Genomic DNA, 18,785 nt, shown 5'->3' on the forward strand with positions numbered 1-18,785 from the left:
TGTTCTTTCCCACGCATGGATATGACCACATGTTAACTGGAAATTCAGTGAAATGCTGTGGGGACAGTTAAAGTGATATGTCAAATAACATCTTATTTTATAAAAACTACATTTAAGTCTTGCAAATTAGTACTGACATCCAATACATATTTTGATAACTGTGAGTGACAAATGAAGATGAATTGATATAAAATTCAATACAATTTATTTTCTTTGATTAACAAATTTTCATCAAGGTCAAGAGAAATCTGGCATTCAATGAGTATATAAATTAAAAGCTGAAGCCCAAGTTTATTTTGGAGAAACCAAAATATTTTCATATTGTTCTATTTCAAGGAGCTTAAAGCATAAAATAATCTATCACTTGTAAATACGCACAATGAATCAGATACTGCATATTTTGAGATTCTCTGGTTCTCTTTCTAGATAAGAGTAGTTAAATACCAAGGTCAGACAGGCAATGACACACAAGTTAACTTTTGATCTAAACCAGAAACTATAAAATTAATGTGAGATCATTTGATTTAAAGTGAATAGGGGAATTCTTCAAATTTTCCTTATTTTAAGAGCAAAGTATTAAAATTCAGTATGGGTTTAAATGTACTTTGGTAAGGCATAAAGACTATTTGTTCAAGTTGTTTGTAACCACATAAAACTCTAGAAATGAAGTATTACATCACTGAGTTGTACTGATTGCCCAGTGATTTGCAATTGATCATTTTGAAGGAAAAATCTGTCAAAGAGCAGGCTGAGTTTTTGCCTTTGAGCAGCTTTTGCTCGTAGGTCACTAAGCACTATTCTGTCCATCCTCCAACAGCTTTGCTGTCAATTTCAGCAAATTTGGCAAAAATGTACATGTCTTTAAGATACTACAACTTTTAGGAAAACTGTAGTCAGGTAGACAAAAGAAACCTCTGTGAAGAGAAAGGTATTTCTAACTAGCAATAGCTTCCTCGGTGCTCTGCTGCTGTGCAGCAGCAACCAAATGTACACATGGCACAGAAAAGCAAGAAGGAGCTCAAGGGCTGCTAAAAGTAGCTGATGTTGAGCCAAGAGAGTTGGAAGCACTGCTGGCTCAGGCATGTAACAAAGTTCAGTGATCAATGCTTAAAGAATGCTTAGCTCCGTTCAAATACTGTAGATCATTTATTTTTATTAGTAGCAGAGAAAATCAAGGTAATTATAAACTTTCAAAATGTGAACTCCACAAAGGCACACTGTGGCTATTTCTGTTGAGGAGTTTTTGAATCTCTAGATTTGTAATACTGAAGTGAAAACCTACCTCAGAAAATTAATTAATACTACTACTACTACTAATAATAATAAAAATCTACAGTGATTCAGACCAAGGTTGAAAGCCTTTTGCAAAGCAAAAATATTAGAGGAACCCAAACACTTAGAAATAGACCCACACTGTAGGAGAGCTCTGTGCACTCTCTCAAACTAACCTGAAAAGTCTTTACAAAATATCGTAACCATCCACTTTGCTCCAGTTCTGCTGGACATCTACCAGTGGCTTTTTCTCCACCAGGACCACCATAGCAGCACTAATTCTGTGAGTTTTACTGTCTCAGCTCGCACTATCACAAACTACTTTCCTGCATTTCTTCATTTACTCACCATCTCATCTCTAGTTTCTACTGGAGTAATCCTTTTTTTGTTATTTAAATGATAAAACTTCATTTTATCACCACTCCCCAAATACAGTATTTCTTAAATCCTACAAATATCCAGAAATATTCTGTTGGAAATGGTCAGAAACCACTTGTTGTAAGAATCTCCCAGAAGTTCCCTAACCATTTCAAATCAGATAACTTCAGATTTACTGCCTATGGAACACCTTGTTTTCATAGGGTGGTATGACTTACCCAGCATACTTCCTCACTCATTTTTTTATAAGATAGAAGATAAGTTCTTTTGTTGCCTCTGTGCATTTACAAATCCTAAAACCTTTATTGATGCACATAAATTATCAAGAATTTTACTGTAAGTGACCAGTATAATACAATCTCTACATGGCTTAGAAATTACAGAAATATTTACGAAGTACAACGATAAGTGTATGTGCAAAGTTAGTGAAAATTGACTTGCGTTTCCTCTAGTACTTTATCAGGGAATCTCAGAGTTCGTCATCATCAGAACTACAGAACCATCTTACAAAAAAACAGTAAAGGCTAGACAGAAACGAAACCTGTACAGAAAGATGACACTGTTAATAAAAAAAGAACAGTTAGTACATAAGTGAAATGTCAAGACTCCAAATTACAAAATAACAGAAGCCAGCCAGCCACCAGATGAATTCAAGAGCTACTCTTAATTTCTTCAAGCAGACAACATGATTCGTGGAGAAATGCCTAACAGCTGGCTCTAGCAATTTCCACCACCCCTAATCCTTATGTTGCCATGTGAAAGATCAAATTCACAAAACCAGAAAATTAACAGCAGATAATTGCTATTTTTAAAGGGGAAGACATTTAAGTGCTTTTCAATTAAGGAATATGGAGTACTTGTTAAGTCTTGCCAGTGAAACTTTAAATGCCTTCATTTTTGAATAAGCGTTCTTGTAATTCATAGAAATATGATCAGAATACTAGATGCAGTAACATAAAGCGAGTCAAAGACTACCTTGATTTCATGTCCTCTGTTAAGAAAAAATGCATATTATTACAAACATTTTTATCCTTGTATTGTGAAACTTCTGCATAACATATTTTGTTAATAATGAAGACATCAGAGGGAAAGTTTATTTCAACAAAATACAACCTGGCAAGATTATGTATAACACTGCCATCTGGTGATTGTGCAATTATACAGTTAAAAAATGAAGGGTCAGTTCCACTTAACTGAGACACTTGAGTTATCAGGATTTAGAGCCAGCAGAGCCTCCCTCAGAGATCACTGTGGATACTTAAGGTGTTTTTCTCTTCCAGTGTAATTTGCCCTCTATTCTTGAAAACTTGTATTTATTCATTTTTTCTGTACATCACTGCATATTTAATCTTTTGCTACAAGCTTAAGTATGGCACAAAAACTTTCTGTATTCTGAAGATGTGAATTTTTAAGGAAATGGTATTTGATACTATATCCCTGAAGACAGACGTAGTCCTGTATTTGTTTATGATGACTGAACAGTTAACTTACAAAGAAGAGATGGTTCACATTAATGTAGATTTGTTAAAGGAAATGGTATGAAAAAGTCACCCAGCAATTGCACAGCAGCAGGAATCACTACATTTTAGTGTCCGTGCTAGAGAAGAAATACAAACAAGTGAAACAGTGACCTTAGTGAGACAGTTGTCAGTACTGACTTTCCAAAAAATCACTGAGGCCTTCCTAGAAACTAGGAACTTCCTAGAAACTAGGAACTAGCTAGTGTATCCAAACTGTACAAAAGACACCTTTTGCTACGCTTCCAATCATACTGAAAAACAGCATAGATTATAATGACCAAAACAAAAATGTAAAATATTACAGCTTCCTTTCATATATTTGCAAATTAATCACTTTAATTCAAACCCAAATTTCTCCACACACAAATAATGGAAGAAAAGGCATTCCTGCAAAGTTGCAGGGAAGTTCAGACAGCAGGTCAAACAGCTGAATATACTCTGATTCATTTGTTTTATTAGTTTGCCATTTGCAAACTCTCCCAGGCTATGTTTGTGTAAGATTATACACACTGTTCTGGAGAGACATACCTCACAGCTCCACTAAAATAAACAAAAATCAGTAAGAGCAACATGATGATGTAAGCTATTTGTTTTCACATAGAATTTCAAGTATCAAATCCCTTGTTTGTAAATTAGTAGAGAAATCTGCCATTTAGTATAATCGCTGCTTCAGAAAAACCATCCAATTCATTTTCTTGTGAAGAGCCCAGAAGCTTACAATTACACTGATTAATCTTTACATCAATAATTGACAAATCTACTTGGCAAATCCCCAACAAATACAAAACACCACAACCTATGCATAACTTAAGATGTACTTACACACCCATTTTGTTCTGAATCACTATGGTTTAAACAGTTTTAGGGCAAAGGACTACTTTTTATAGCCATCACTCACCAAGGTGAAAAAGTTTTGAGCCTGCTGCCTTCAAAAAGCTACTCTACTATTGTTTTTTATACTGTTGCCCCTTTCCTTAAATAATATTTCTTCAAAAAGCACTTTGTCAAATTAACGTAGATATATTTTCCAATGCATTTTTTTTAAACATGCCTTTTGCAGTGCTGGTTTATATTTATTATTGCAGTTTACAGAATTTAGACAAGGAACACATTTTTTCCTATTTATTATAAGATCCAGAACACTATAAGCACCATAAAATAATAACCAGAAATTCATTTTATTAGGTACCTAAGAATATTCCTATTAACTTCAGAATTTATGAAGCCTTTAAAATTAACTTCTAATAATACCTACAGTAATTAAATTTTGGTCCTGAACAACTTCATATAAACTTCGTAAAAAGAACTCTATTCAAATATAGGGACAACTCACGGTGGCACACAGGCGTAGCTCATCTCTTCTAATTATTTTTTTTAATTTCCCCTTGAAGTGTTTACTTTTAGAAATAAAAGCAAATGCTAACCTGGACTAATAGGTGGCCCAAGTTGGAGAAATATGCGTCATTTTCTTTTATGTTATTAATCTGCTTCATTAATTGCAGCAACGTTTCAACAGCTCCTTTGCTGACCATTTCATTAAGGAGTACTGCATTTCCAGACATGAATTTTATAGCTCCCATGCAATACAGGAGAGCTTCATTGTTTTTTTGTAGATCTTCAGTTGTCAGGACCTCCAATAAACAATCTAAAATGAAAATAATTATTCAGAAAGCCTCATATTAACATTTTCTATTTGATATAGTTCAGTCACTGGAGAGATTAACATATAAAGAAACAACAAACAACCACCTCTAACTGAATTCTTTATAGTACTTTTCTATCAAATGAACTAGAAAAAAAGGGTATTTGGATCAAAACCAAGGAATAATAATTGATGGATAACAGAATGGGCCTGACTTTCGTTTTGTCAGGCTTCAGGTACCTGTTGTAAACACACAGTAGTAATCATTAAAATCTTCAAGATTTGCAAAACTGCCTATGCCTGGAATTTTGTGTATTAGACTTGAGACGTTAAAAGGGTTTTATTCTTACTGATTGCTGAAGACTTAAAATCTCTTAAATGGATCACTAAAAAGCACAGATGCGTAGTTCACATCTCACATTTGAAGTCTATCTGTAGCCTTTTTAGCTTCACTTTTTATGTAGATAAAGTTACTCTAACACTTTTGCTTTATGCCATCCCTGTCAGATATCTGAAATGTTAAAATTAACACTTGTTAAGACAAGCCTAGCATATCTTTTCAAACTGAGACACTCTGGATTTGGTGGGTATATTTTAAATAAGTAATTCTGGCCAACATTATACTATTGAATTTCTAGTAACTGGTTGAAATTTACATTTACTTCTGCTTCCATGTTTCATCCAGCTGAATAAAAACATTTTCTCATCTAATTTAAGTTAAGAGATTTCAAAAGTTTTTTGTCTGTTTTGGTAATAGGGGGGCTGCAGAGGTGGCTTCTGTGGGAAGAGCCCAGGGGCTGCCCCATGTATAAGGTAAGAGCCAGCTCCAGCCAGCTTGAACTGGTACCCACTGCTGACTAGAGAGAGCTAAGCCAACTGGCAATGTTGGTTGCTCCTCTGTGATAAGATATTTAAGAAAGGAAAAAACTGCTGCACAGCAGCTGGGAGAAGGAATGAACAAGTGTGAGAGAAGCAGCCCTGCAGCCCCCTAGGTCAGTGCAGCAGGAGGGCAGGAGGTGCTCCAGGCACACAGCAGCAGTTCCCCTGCGGCCTGTGGAGAGGCCCCTGGTGGAGCAGGCTGTCCCCCTGCAGCCCATGGGTCCCACACGGAGCAGATCTCCACGCTGCAGCCCGTGGAGGAGCCCCCGGTGGAGCAGGTGGATGTGGCCTGGAGGAGGCTGCGGCCCATGGAGAGCCCCCGCAGGAGCAGGCCCCGGGCCGGAGCTGCAGCCCGTGGAGAGGAGCCCACGCAGGAGCAGGGGGTCTGGGGGGAGCTGCCGCCCGTGGGGGACCCGTGCTGAAGCAGTTTGCTTCTGGGGGATGGACCCCGTGGTACGGAGCCGTGTGGGAGCAGTTCTTGGAGAGCTGCTGCCTGTGGGCAGCCCACCCAGGGCACAGAGTGACCGTGAAGGAGCGGCGGAGACGAAGCATTAGGGACTGAATGCAGCTCCCATTCTCCTGTGCCACTTGGGGGCAGGAAGTAGAAAAGGGGGGATGGAGGGAAAGGTGTTTTTGGTTTGCTCTAATTTTCTCTCTGCTCTACTCTGTTATTAGCAATAGGCAATAAATTACATTATTTTCCCCTACACTGAGTCTGTTTGGCCATAACAGAAACTGGGAAGTGATCTCTCTCTCCTTATTTCAACCGAAGAGCATTTTTTCATCATATTTTCTCCCCCTGTTCTTTTGAGCAGGTGCAGTGGAGCTTAGCTAGCCATCAGTGTGAAACCACCACTGTCTCACCTCAAACTGAGACTTTTTCCATGTATAAGGATGGAAGTACACCCTCCCAGCTCTTTCCCAGGCTCTCACCCCCTCCAACTGCCTAGTGGTCAGCTAAATCACTTCGCTTGTGGCAATGTGAGAAATCAGCTTCAGATCACTGCTCTACTCAGTGTCAAATGTGGTCTTAAACAGTCATTGTCTACTTTGGGATTAACAGTTAATTTATTTCTTCTACTGGAGATGCTCCACTGCACATAAATAGTTTGCACAGCCAGAGGAAGAAAAAGAAATTGAATCTATAACCCAGTGATAGAAACAGAAATCTGAGTGATTACAAGTATGACAAGGTTGAAGTCTTCAGCCTAGAGAAGGTGGGTCCAAAACATAAGGAAAAAAAACAAACAACAACAGGAACTATCAAAAACATTCTTTCCTTCTCTAGTTTTTAAAATACAGGGAAAGAAAAGCAAGAGAAAGAAAAGTGAGTGAAGATGGAAGTGAGATCAAAAAATACCCCAAAAACCAATGCTTACACAAGCACAGACAGCCAACTTGCCCAGACTTTTTATGATTCTTATCTCTACAAAACTGTAGTTTTCAGTATCCAAAATCTGTTGAGTGATCTCAGTTGTTCTCTTTTCTTTGAGTCCTTTCCTGTTGATCTTAATGCTGGAAAGGCTTATCTGGTCTTCACTCCTGCCAACACTCACATACTACGCTTTAAGACCATGAGTGCTGTCATGTCTTTAAATAGGTCTAAACTTACACTTTAACTTATTGCAAACGTTTATTTCATGTGCATATCTAGGCCTACCTTAATAAAACATAATAAAGTTTTAACTAAAGGAATGATCATCAAATGATATTGGCTACATTTCATACACTCATTTATTTTCATATTTCTCATATTTGCAAAGATTGTGTGGATTCAAAAAAAAAAAACACAAACAGTTACAATCAGGAAACAGAGCAGTTGCTGACAATTCTCTGAAACTGTTGGCTCAATGTGCAGCAGCAACTAAAAAAGCCAATGATTGTTCTCAGTATCCTTCTTGATGGTGGCCAATGACACAGACAGCATTATCTCACTTCTATAAGACTTTGGTGCAGACACACCTTGATTTCTATTGGTATTTTTGTTCTGTCTATCTCAGAAGGATCTACTGGAGCTAGAGACCGTACAGAGAAGGGCTACTAAAACAACTGAGAGAATGATGCAATATCCTTTCAAAAGAAAGCTAAAAGGCTGGGATGCCTCAGTCTGAATTGGAGAAAGATGTGATATGACAGAGGTTTACAAAATCACAAAGCTGGAAGGTAAGCTGAGTACAGAAACCCAAATCCTGCAATACTATAACAAGGAGGTTTCAAACAGCAGACAGAGAACTTCTAGAACTTGTTGCTCTGTAAGACTGTAGAGACAGACAGAATCAGAAAGTTCAAAAAGGAATTGGCCAAATTAATGGACAAATGATCCATAAACGAAAAAGGATTAGACAGGGGTATACCATCTAATGTCCCTAATAGAAAGAAACAATTGTGAATACTGGGGTAATACAGGGGAAACTGACCACAGAAAACAGCTAGGTTTCCATGTTCCCCTAAATAACATCATCTATAGTCATGGGCAAACACAGAACACTGGACTAGAAGAAACTTAGTTTCAAGCTGTAAGCAAGTTTTAGTGCATATCTAACACTAACTCTGAGAATGTTTTTTGAAAGACGGTCAATCTAACTATTGAACTCTAACATCTAAGCTATATATAATAAGAGAATACATACCCAATAATTTATCATTTTGAATGATATAATCATTTTTTTCATTCTTGCAAATTTTAAATGCAAGCTTGCAGACATTGAGAAGATTTTTTCCATCCACTTTCATCTGTGAAGAAAAAGACACAAGATTCACAACTAAAATCTACGTACAAAAATACATCATAACATTTTATAAGTTCAGACATCACGACAAATTTGTGTTCCCAAAGTAAAACTCTTAAATTCCAGCTAAAACCCTGACAGGATACTGAGTCAAACTGTAAAGTCTGCAGAATTAAAGGACACTGAAACCTAGCTAGCTTAAGCTCTCTCTAGCAAACTGTGCTGGCTGACTTTGAAATAACAGATGATATATACCTTTTTATGTATTTTCTGCAGGTAGCATATGACTGCATATCTTTTTTCTCTAATTCACTCTTACAAAGAAATTTTGTACAGGATTCACTGGTTCAGCATCTATGGCCACACAACAAAGATATCTAGTACAACAATATATTTCATAATGAAAGTTATTCACAGATGTTCAAAAATAATATCTTACAATGTACTAAAGGTCACTGAGAGAAAGGAAAATATGTGTTAAAAATTCTGATGACAAGTCTCTCCCTTTCCTCTGCATTTGAAGGGCAACTTCTTCTCCTGTTCATGATTTTTAAGTTTCCATGGAAAAATGTCTGTAATGGAACTTTTATTTTCTTAATAAGTACCATACAATGTCTACGTGGTATATGAATATATAATTATATCTTCTGATTAAAATAACATAAACCACTTTAAAGAAGAATCCTTCCACACACTAATTATTAAAATGTCTACAACACAATGCCATGTGGTATCATTTCACCAGTGATATAGTCTATATATACTTAATAGAAGCTGAACCAGTAGGTTTGAAAGCAACAAATTAACTGACAGTTTTAACTGGCAGTATTAGGGAAAACATTCTTTTATTGTGTTAGATCAGAACATGCAAGAACATTTTGCCTAAATTCAATTCTTAAAAATTCTCAGCTCACGAATTCTTTAAAATTCTTTCAAATGTACTCATTCCAAAGGTAAACAACATGCCTGAAATCATGAAGATTCTTCAATATAAGTCCTTGGAAAAAAGACACCACCAGATTCTTTGATAAAATCAGTCTGGAATAATCAAATAAATGCAGGCTGCTACTAAGGGAGAAAAAGCAATCTATAAGGGATGAAAGAGGAACAATTTCTATGGGAACGGGTATGCTCAAGCAAGGTCACATTACTCAGGAATGCATACAACCTATGTCAAAGCTAAGCACAGATTTTTGCTAGGGTTTTTTTCATCGTTATAAACTTTTAATCTATTGAATACAGACATAAAATACAACATGACTGAGATTTCCATGTAGAATATTGATGCTAAAACTGAATAATAGTTTTAGCTTCCTGCTTCTTGTAGAAACACAACCATTCTATAAATCATGAATCTAAGAAGGAAAAAAAAAAAAAGAGTCTTAAACAGAATGGCATACTGCATAAAAATATATTACTATCAAGTTTCTCAAGTACAACTACACTAATGTAATTACTGGGATGTGGAACTCTCCCTAGATCATGGCAACAGGTGACTCACCTAACCACGAATGAAAAATGGATAAACCCTTTAGAAGCACAAATCTGCTGTGTCATGCTTGAATCAGACAAGACTTGTCACCACACTGACATTGCCAGCAACAAAAATGATGAATTAAAAAAATCACTTTTCAAATCACAGATACACATAGATGCATTTCTATAAAATTGACCACTTGTCTACTTCAAATTCTACTAATAACTCAGTCTTATTTTATATTATGTCTGATTTTACACCTTAGTTTTAGTATAAATCAAGGTTATTTATTTAATTCTTAATACATGCATCTTTAAGAAGTCAGTTGACTGTACTTTTGGAGGCATCCTTTTCTTTCCATTTTTTAATAAAGATTGCGAGTTCTGTCTTAAACACCTTATTTTAAGGCATCAAGAACTATCTCACAATCAATCTATGCCTCCAATGTCGATCTCTAAAGACTACTTTAGACATCTCATGCTACAGTGTACAGCTCCTTCCCATTGACTTCAGAGAAACAGCTTATTTCCCTTCTTTTCAAAAACATCTGAAGAAAGTTAGCATGTCCCTTCTTTAGTCTCCTCTTGGTCAAACAAACTTAATTCTCTCTCTCGGATGGTGCTTTTTGACCTCTGACTATTCAAGACACATAGTTGCAGGCTTCCATTCGTTACATTCTTTCAGTGACTTGACTTCTCTTTGGATATAATTTTCCAGCTTATGTTCATGTCCCCTAAATATCAGTTTCATTTAGACCATGTTTCCCTTGCTTGCTTATACAAATATCTAATGAGGCGATACCAAAAGCCTCAGAAGTGTAATTCAACATTAAGTCTGCCACTAACATTATCTGACCTTGTAAAACTTAACTATTTCTTTGTCTACTCTAGCTTTCCCAAAGAAAGAGGTAATTATACTTTTGTTTAAAAAAAAAAAGTTTTTGGTATTTTTAGATAAATGTGTTTAATAAGGTCAAGATATTTTTTAAAAATAAGTTCCATCTCCACACCTAACTTTAATCGTTATTTTGTTAAAATCCTGGCATGTGTATCCCAGCTTACGACACTATCTTTTTCCATGCCTAAGCAATATATGAGACACCATATACCAACTATGGTATCGTGTCCCTTCCCCAGATGCAATCTCCTTGCAAAAAATAGGCTCCAATAAGTGCCAGTCTGGATAAATGGAAGACTAATATTTGTATGGCAAGAAACTGTGATTAATGAACCGCTAGTTTAGAAATATTTTAGAATGATGAAACACAAAGTTAAATACAAGTTGTAATTCGCAATTTTAAACTTCCTTCACATTCTATCAAACAGCATTTTAAAACACTTACAGAGAGAATAATCTTTGCCAGCTTCAGGCAAAGTGGATCTGAATCAATGTCTACAAGTTTATATAACGTCTTCAGAAGCACACTTCTTCTTTTAAATCTTTTCCCAAACATATCTCGTTCATTCAAGGCTTGATAGAGTTTGGTGCAAGCCAGACAAAGATTTTCTACATTGTCTTCTACTTGAAAGGGGTAGAGTAAGGGAGAGAAAAATAAAAAATAATTAGTGCCATTTTTTCCAGAGCATCTCAATAGACATAAACACAAGAGAACAAAATAAAGATGGGTTGCACAACAACAAAAATAAGGCGGCCAATAAATCTCTCAAGATGATAATGCAATCCTCAGAAAAAGATTTATGTTTGTCTTTCAAAAAGAAGAGAATCAAGCCAAGCAATCACAGAGCCAAAATAATACCTAAACCTAAAACGAAACTCATCTTTAATGCTAATAATCAGATTGACCAAAAGTCCACCAGGAAACTATTAATCTGCAGGCCTTCTTTACAGAGCCCTACCAAATATTACATGAGAATGAGAGACAGTTAAGGAATATTTTTCTGTCAATAACAGAACTAATACAATAGTCAATAACTAACCTAATATATCAAGTGCTGCTGGGATTAAGATAACAAATGAATAACAAATGAATGTAAAAACTTACTAGAAATCTCCAATGTATAGTAGAGGTGCAAGATGCATTTGAGTGGACAGTTGTGCTACTGATGAGGTAATCTATCTCCTAATCTGAGTCCCTCAAATATTATTTAAAAAATACAAAAATAAAACTGTAGTAGAATTGTTAAAAAAAATGCATCTCTACACAGAGGAATCAAACACCTGGTTACTTTAGAGGGAAAGCAAAAAGATTGGCCTATTTTTAAAAATCTTTTTTTTCTTTGTAATCCTTATTCTTATATTTGCTTCTGTTTGTAAGGTGACACTTATAAGGCACAGTATAAACCCACTTAAACTGCCTGTATAAACTCCACGTTTACTGAGGCTGTACTTCAGAGCTGAACTAGAGTCATATTCAAGGAGACAAAGCAGTTGGCACAAAAATGTGTAAGGAGATGGAACCATGAGGAGAAAGATTATATCTAAGGGCCCAAAGGTGTAGGCAGATTCAAGGATCCACCTCTAATGCTGTGTACCTGGAGGCTCTCAATTTACAATCATCATGCTCAAGGAGCAGCAATGACCGGTCCATATCCACTCCCATCACGACAGAAAATGCAACAAAATTTACCACAATTCTAAACCCTCCGCTTCAGTACGCAGTGACACAGGAGAGGCAAAGAACCAAAACTGAAAGGTCTCTGCTCCATTTCATCAAAATTAAAAACAACAAAAATTATTCATCATGCATCCTGTAGCACATTTTTGAAGGTTATCTTCCCTCGAGTACTGGAAGGTAACAAAATAAAGTATTTGCTCCTATAGAAAAAGAGACTTTTGGGTTATATACATATATTTTCTTCAAGTAACATCTCAAATCACATTATATTCTTAAGATTTTAAAGTAATAATTGAGTTTGATGTTAAACTTCAGCTTTGTTTTTGAATAAAAAGTTTTGTACAAAGTTTTTAGAGGGAAAAGGGGCAGGAAAAGTTTCCCTATTAATATAGCAACATGTAGAACTAAATGTGACCTAAATGCATGTGCAGGGAATTACCTGAAAGGTATGAAGCAAGTAGCTGCAAACAAAGTTAAAATATACTGAATTACCAATAGATCCACTCAAAACATTAAAATTATGGAATTCTAATACTTATTTTGATAGAAAAAAAATCAATTGTGCATTTAACAACCTAAATAAATCAATATAACTTGCATCTGCAGGAGGTAATGCAATTTAGTTACAATGTTTGTGAATATTCAAGAAACAGAAAAACTCTTAAGCTTTACAAGTTTTATAGTACTATATTCAATCAACTGATATGAAAGTTCCATTAGATAATTTCATCTACTATTAGAAAAACTAAGTCATAATCAAGTGGGGAAAAAAGGTTTTGTTTTGTTTTGTTTTTGTTTTAAACACAGACAAATGCAAACTAAGCCAAATGAAATGGAGACTGAAGAAAAGGGGCCTGAAAATTATTTTCCTTAGTTCCAGTCATATCAAGGGAATGACATAATTAGATTTTAACTCTAAATAATATTTTGCTTGTCTATAAAGAACATGTCACTATGAAAAAGGTTAATTCAGTGGCTGATAATTGACAATCTCAGCATTAAGCAAGGAAAAGGTGAAGTTGCACAACTGTTTTCAAATTTTCTGACCACTGTTTTTTCTACACATCAGTTACAGATGTGGGAATGAGAATCTTGCCTTTTTAAAATAATGGTACATTCTGGGAATCACTCAGCATTGTACAGGTGTTCCATGCTCATCTACATTTTCAAAATTACGCAAGAAAAAAAAAATAATTTTAATCTGTAGCATGCTATAACAAACTCTGTAAAAGATCCTGTAAAATTGAATCAGTCCCCTAATTTGACACTTTTATCTGCTCGTAAAAAAAACAAAAACAAAACAAAAAAAACTGCTTTCTATATTCCCACCATTCAAATAAATATAATGTTTATACAGGGAAGCTAAACAACCTTTTTAATGAAACTAAAATGGATTTCAGGGTTCAATCTTTCAAGCCATACTTAATTCACTCAATTTTGCTTCAATATTCTGTGTCATTACATGCTTTTCTGACACATCTAACACTTTAAGCATACAGGGAAATTTTCATTAAAATTTCCTCACTTCTCTAAACTTAGTTTAGACCTTCAGTACAGCCTATGCTCTTACAACAGTGAATCTCTGAAGTACTTTATTCTTAAAATTATTACCTCTTCACTGACTGCTAAGCTGGCAGAGCTATGACCTCTAAGATAAGCTATTTTAATCAGACAAGGACTCTAAACAAGTGTTTTTTATTTTACACTGCTAAGTCACTGAACATATGAAAGCATAAAAGACTATATAGTCCAACTACATTTATTCTTCTGTAGTAAATACAAATGAGTCCCATGTCTCCTGTAGGAAGCAGAACAGAAAACACATTCTCAAGAACAGTGTTACCCACTGCTTTTCAGTTCTTGTAGAATTGGTAGAACTTTCATATGCCAAAAGATTTTTTCCTCTTCTGATTCATTTATTCTTGTGTCATCCTCTAAGCCTTCAAAACACATTCAAAACAAAAGCACATATTCAGTGAAGGTTTCAACTTCTACACAAATAAATCATTACAAACACTTTATTCATCAATCAGGAAAAAAAAGTCTTATTTTTCTATACCCTGGGTTATTTTACCCAGTTCAAGATTTTGTTTCTGTTTACACTTTCTCAAAAAAAAGTTTCCAGCAAAACAATATGGATAAATGTTTTGATATGTCAAGACGCAGTGTAAATCCAGATTTGTTTCTGTTTGCTGACATTAATGTTTCATTTGATTGCTGAATTGGAAGGTAATGACTACATTTACATCAACATGTCCTACAGTCTTTCAGCTCTGCATCCGTATGACAGCTTATTCTGTGTTAAAAACATCCATACTACAGACAATCCTCCATGGCTAAAAATTTTATCTAGTACACATGCACAATATTACACTAAGCTTGATTAACTGACACTTTATTCTCAACCAAGAAGTAAGGGAAAAAGTCTTACTAGTTATTACATCCTGTTAGTAATTCTAACCACTTCAAGCAATCAGGTTTTGAAAACTTCCTGATTAAATTCACATAAAATGCAAACTTATCTCTATTCTTTGTTACATGTTAGACAGTTTCTTATGCAGCATTTTGGGAGATAAATAGGAAAGTGCAGATATCAGAAAGATGTATTGCTTCCAATAAACATGTCAGAAAGTTTGAAGTCAACAATTCCTAGCTCTCTTGGCCACCCTCAACCAATTTCCTACAAAGTGAATGAGAAAGCTACTGTTCATTGTCAGAAACCTTATCCACTTCAAAAACAGAAGTTTCAAGAAAAAAAATGTTTTTTATAGTTTCTTTTGAAAAGGAAATATAAAACATATCTATCAGCAAACAGAAAGTTAAAAATTGGTAGACCAAAAAAAATCAGTGGTCTGAAATTCTTCTGCAAGCAAAACTGAGAGCTTGGATCTCTTCTCAGACTGGACAAGGCTGTTGGTGAAAATGGGTTTCTGTAAAAAAAATAGATTCCAGTACTGACTTTCATATGAATTCAGTATCACTGAGAATTATTCCAATCTGATGTACATCCTTTTCACATTCACCTGGCACTATGTGAAGCGACAAAATTCTGGTCTTGACCATTGGCCCACTACTCCTGGAGAGCCAGAGTTTCTGTTCAACTTGAGTTTGGCAGGAGCTAACAACTGCTAAAAGGTGCAGGCAGTCATATTTCTGGAGTTCAAGATCAGGTTAATCTCCTTATCTTGATAGCAAACAAAGTTGTTGTTATAATGTTGAGGTTTGGTTGTGGGTTTTTTTAGTTTTTATGGGGTTTCAACTTTTTTTTTTTTTAATAGGGAAGTAAGCCACACAACTCCACTAAATAACAAGAACAAAGCCATATATACTTTTAAGTGACAGATTTGTCAGAAAGTATCTCCTACTCTTTGTTACTAAGTCTTGCATTTAAATTACAATGTAAATTCTTAGCCAGTTCAAACATAACAATAAATCTAAAACAGAATACTTAGAGGTTTGCATTCTGAGGACAGTGTCTCAGACCTCAAAAAATGAATGTGCTGAGCTTTACTTGAAAGAGTGAAACAATTTAAAACTGTTTTAAAGGGTTTTTCTTTAAAAAAAAAAAATCCAGAGATTTAAAAAACAAACTCTTTTTTCGTACATCCATATTGACTGTCTGTATCCTTTACACAGAGTAAAGCTATCAATAATATATGTTAGAATAGATCATGCAAAAAAAAACCAAAAAACTGCTGTTTCATAAATATATATTGTTGGTATGTGCATATATACATATTAGTGTAAGTACATATTATTAGGTAACAGAATTATTATTTTTACTTATTTTGCAGACCTTTTATTAAATTTTCCAGATCAAATGAACTCATAGTCTTAGATCTGAGGAGTAGTTTAACAAAAACACTGCAGCATTTGCAGTGAAAATTCTGTTCTGGAAAGGTAAGAGCATGGCTGAAGTGAGAACATTGGAATAGCTTCCACTTACCTTGCCTGCCACAAAACCCACATATTTACTTAATTGTCCCTTTTCTTTCTAATTGACAGCTTCTTCTTGTAAATGCTAAGATGGGATCAACTTCCTAATCATGCACATGCTTAACTTCATGAAGCAATAAATAGAAAAGTTCGTGTATGTATTTGCAGATAACGGCCAGATGTCTTACCAGAAAAAACAAATAATTAACAAAGCCATTTAATTTTTAGTTCAGAACAAAAAGAACTGAAGTTTTGTGCCACTCTGCTGCAATTGTCTCATATCCATCAGAAAAGATAAGAACCTAGAAGTTGTATCATGGCATATTTTTTTTAATGAGGTATCTCTTGTAACTACCAAAAAAAAAAAAAAGGTTAATACTACAATTAGTGAACAATATTAATTCTAGCGACAAGAATGAGCAGTAGATATGTGATTATAAAGAGAAGCAACATTAATAAGTTATAAACTTGCAGGACTCACAGTCCTGGGAGATTTTTAAGGTGCAGATGAAAAGTTACGGTACTAGTTGTCGTTGAAATATTGCAGAAACAGTCCTGAACCTTCTAACTGAGCAAATCATAATTCAATAGGAAAAATACTCAAGCAAGAGAGTTTAGCAAACTGAAGTTTGTTGTCTCAGTTTTTCACAGGTCTTAACCACAGCTTTGCATTCTGGTAAAAAAAAAAAAAATCACTAATCAGCCTACATTTATTGGTTGCTGTTTTTAGCATGTAAATACAAGAGTCTTAGCAACACTGAGCTTTCAAAAGCTGTGTGCTGCCTGACTTACTGTGTTTAGCCTTTTCGTGGAATACTTAGTGGCTACAACTATACCAATATTAAAACAGTCTACCTCCTCTCTAAAATGTGAAAGTACAAACAGAAATCTGAAAATAGAAATAATCTGAGAATGAACACTACCTCTGGTTTACAGAAGTTTTTGAGAATTCCTACAGCTATCCCACTATTTATTCTGGGGTTAAGGATGAAGTACACGTGAACTAAGAAAGCTATATGATGTTAAAAAAAAGTAGATATAAAAAGACATAATCATAACACACATGATTTTTCTCCAATAAAATAGTAGAAATAAATTAAAAGGTTTGTAAATGGAGAAGATACAGCCCCACAGAATAACAACTCCCATGATATATTAAGTATTCCCAGTTCCTCTAAGTAAATGAAAGCAGAGCACATCACAGCTTTTGTCAAAACAATCCAGAATCACAAAACTGCTTAGTTCTAGTGAAACAGTAATAAAAAAATAACAGCAAAGTAGAAAACTTCCAAGTTTGCATACGAGACTCTGAAATATGCTCTTGCTATGTATGAACCATGCCAGTTCTCAGAAAATATTATTTAAAATTTGTTATGTAAAAATTAGCAAAATGCAGCCCTACAGGGGAATCTAGAATCTGTATCTTCAGCTAATATAGCCTGAGATAGCCTTATTAGTTTCAGTGCAACTATGCAAGCTTACAAAAAGCAATGGACATTGAAGTGTTAATGGATCGGCAAATTTTTAAGACTACATATGAGAAAACCAAGAGAGAAAATATCAACAGATTTTAGAGTGAATATCTCTTCAATATTGTTCCTGCATACCAATACTAAAAATATAATGCATTTAGAAAAACAAAAATACAGTGAAAAAAAAGATCTTCAAATCGCAAAAATTTAGATTATATCTATTTGAATGTATTTCACATCTGCAAATGTAAGAATAGATTACACACACACACACATATATATATAAAATCAAAAATACACAAAAAATATAACAATAATAATAATAAAAAAACACTCCAGTTTTTCGACTGGAGATCGAAATGCTTTATATAAGTACCTGCTAGTCGTCTCTTCCACCCTGCACTTCTTGGCCACAATGAACCTACACCAGGCTTTCTCATCTGGTCACTAAAAGATACAATATACACACATAGAAAGTATAACAGAATACAATGCTCAAAATGCCTCCTTCTTCACATATACTTAATACAAGATACATGTATTAATAACTAATTGGAAAACATAAACTACTTTTACTAATTTGTTAGTTTATTTGCTCATTAAAATGACACGTTAAGTACAACTTTCTTCAGAATGTATTACAGAAAGCTCTTTCAGAAATACTGACATATTTACACCACAAGAGGTCACCCTAATGGAATACAAACTAACGGATTTCCACTTGTACAGTAAGACTGGAAGCTGAACCAAACTAAACTCAAAATGATCCAGTTTTTATCACCATGAATATAAAATTTACTACTTTAAAACCGTAGGTTTATTCATGCACAAGGACAACTTTTTCTTATGATAGAATTAACACTTCTAAAAGATTTAATGAGAAGAATTTTCAAAGAAACAAACCT

At 34.7% G+C, this 18,785-nt stretch overlaps 1 protein-coding gene across 14 annotated transcripts in view; it reads right to left on the reverse strand.

Annotated features, from left to right (window-relative positions):
* The window catches only part of ARMC2 (armadillo repeat containing 2), a 68,259-nt gene that overhangs the window by 27,143 nt on the left and 22,331 nt on the right, over positions 1 to 18,785 (reverse strand). For 9 of the 14 annotated variants that reach the window (XR_007169869.2, XR_010829775.1, XR_010829774.1 and 6 more), the window contains 5 exons: positions 18,257 to 18,327; positions 14,320 to 14,412; positions 11,240 to 11,418; positions 8,322 to 8,424; positions 4,595 to 4,815 (listed from right to left, as the gene is read on the reverse strand). Coding sequence is in view for 11 of the 14 variants with exons in the window: in XM_048081068.2 (XP_047937025.2) it covers positions 4,595 to 4,815; positions 8,322 to 8,424; positions 11,240 to 11,418; positions 14,320 to 14,412; positions 18,257 to 18,327 (667 nt within the window). In the remaining 3 variants the exon portion in view is untranslated. The remainder of the gene's footprint in view (positions 1 to 4,594; positions 4,816 to 8,321; positions 8,425 to 11,239; positions 11,419 to 14,319; positions 14,413 to 18,256; positions 18,328 to 18,785) is intronic. The other 5 variants (XM_048081069.2, XM_048081067.2, XM_048081074.2 and 2 more) reach the window with 3 other exon arrangements.

This window comes from Anser cygnoides, chromosome 3 (genome assembly GCF_040182565.1).
Source record: "Anser cygnoides isolate HZ-2024a breed goose chromosome 3, Taihu_goose_T2T_genome, whole genome shotgun sequence".
Lineage (NCBI taxonomy): Eukaryota > Metazoa > Chordata > Aves > Anseriformes > Anatidae > Anser > Anser cygnoides.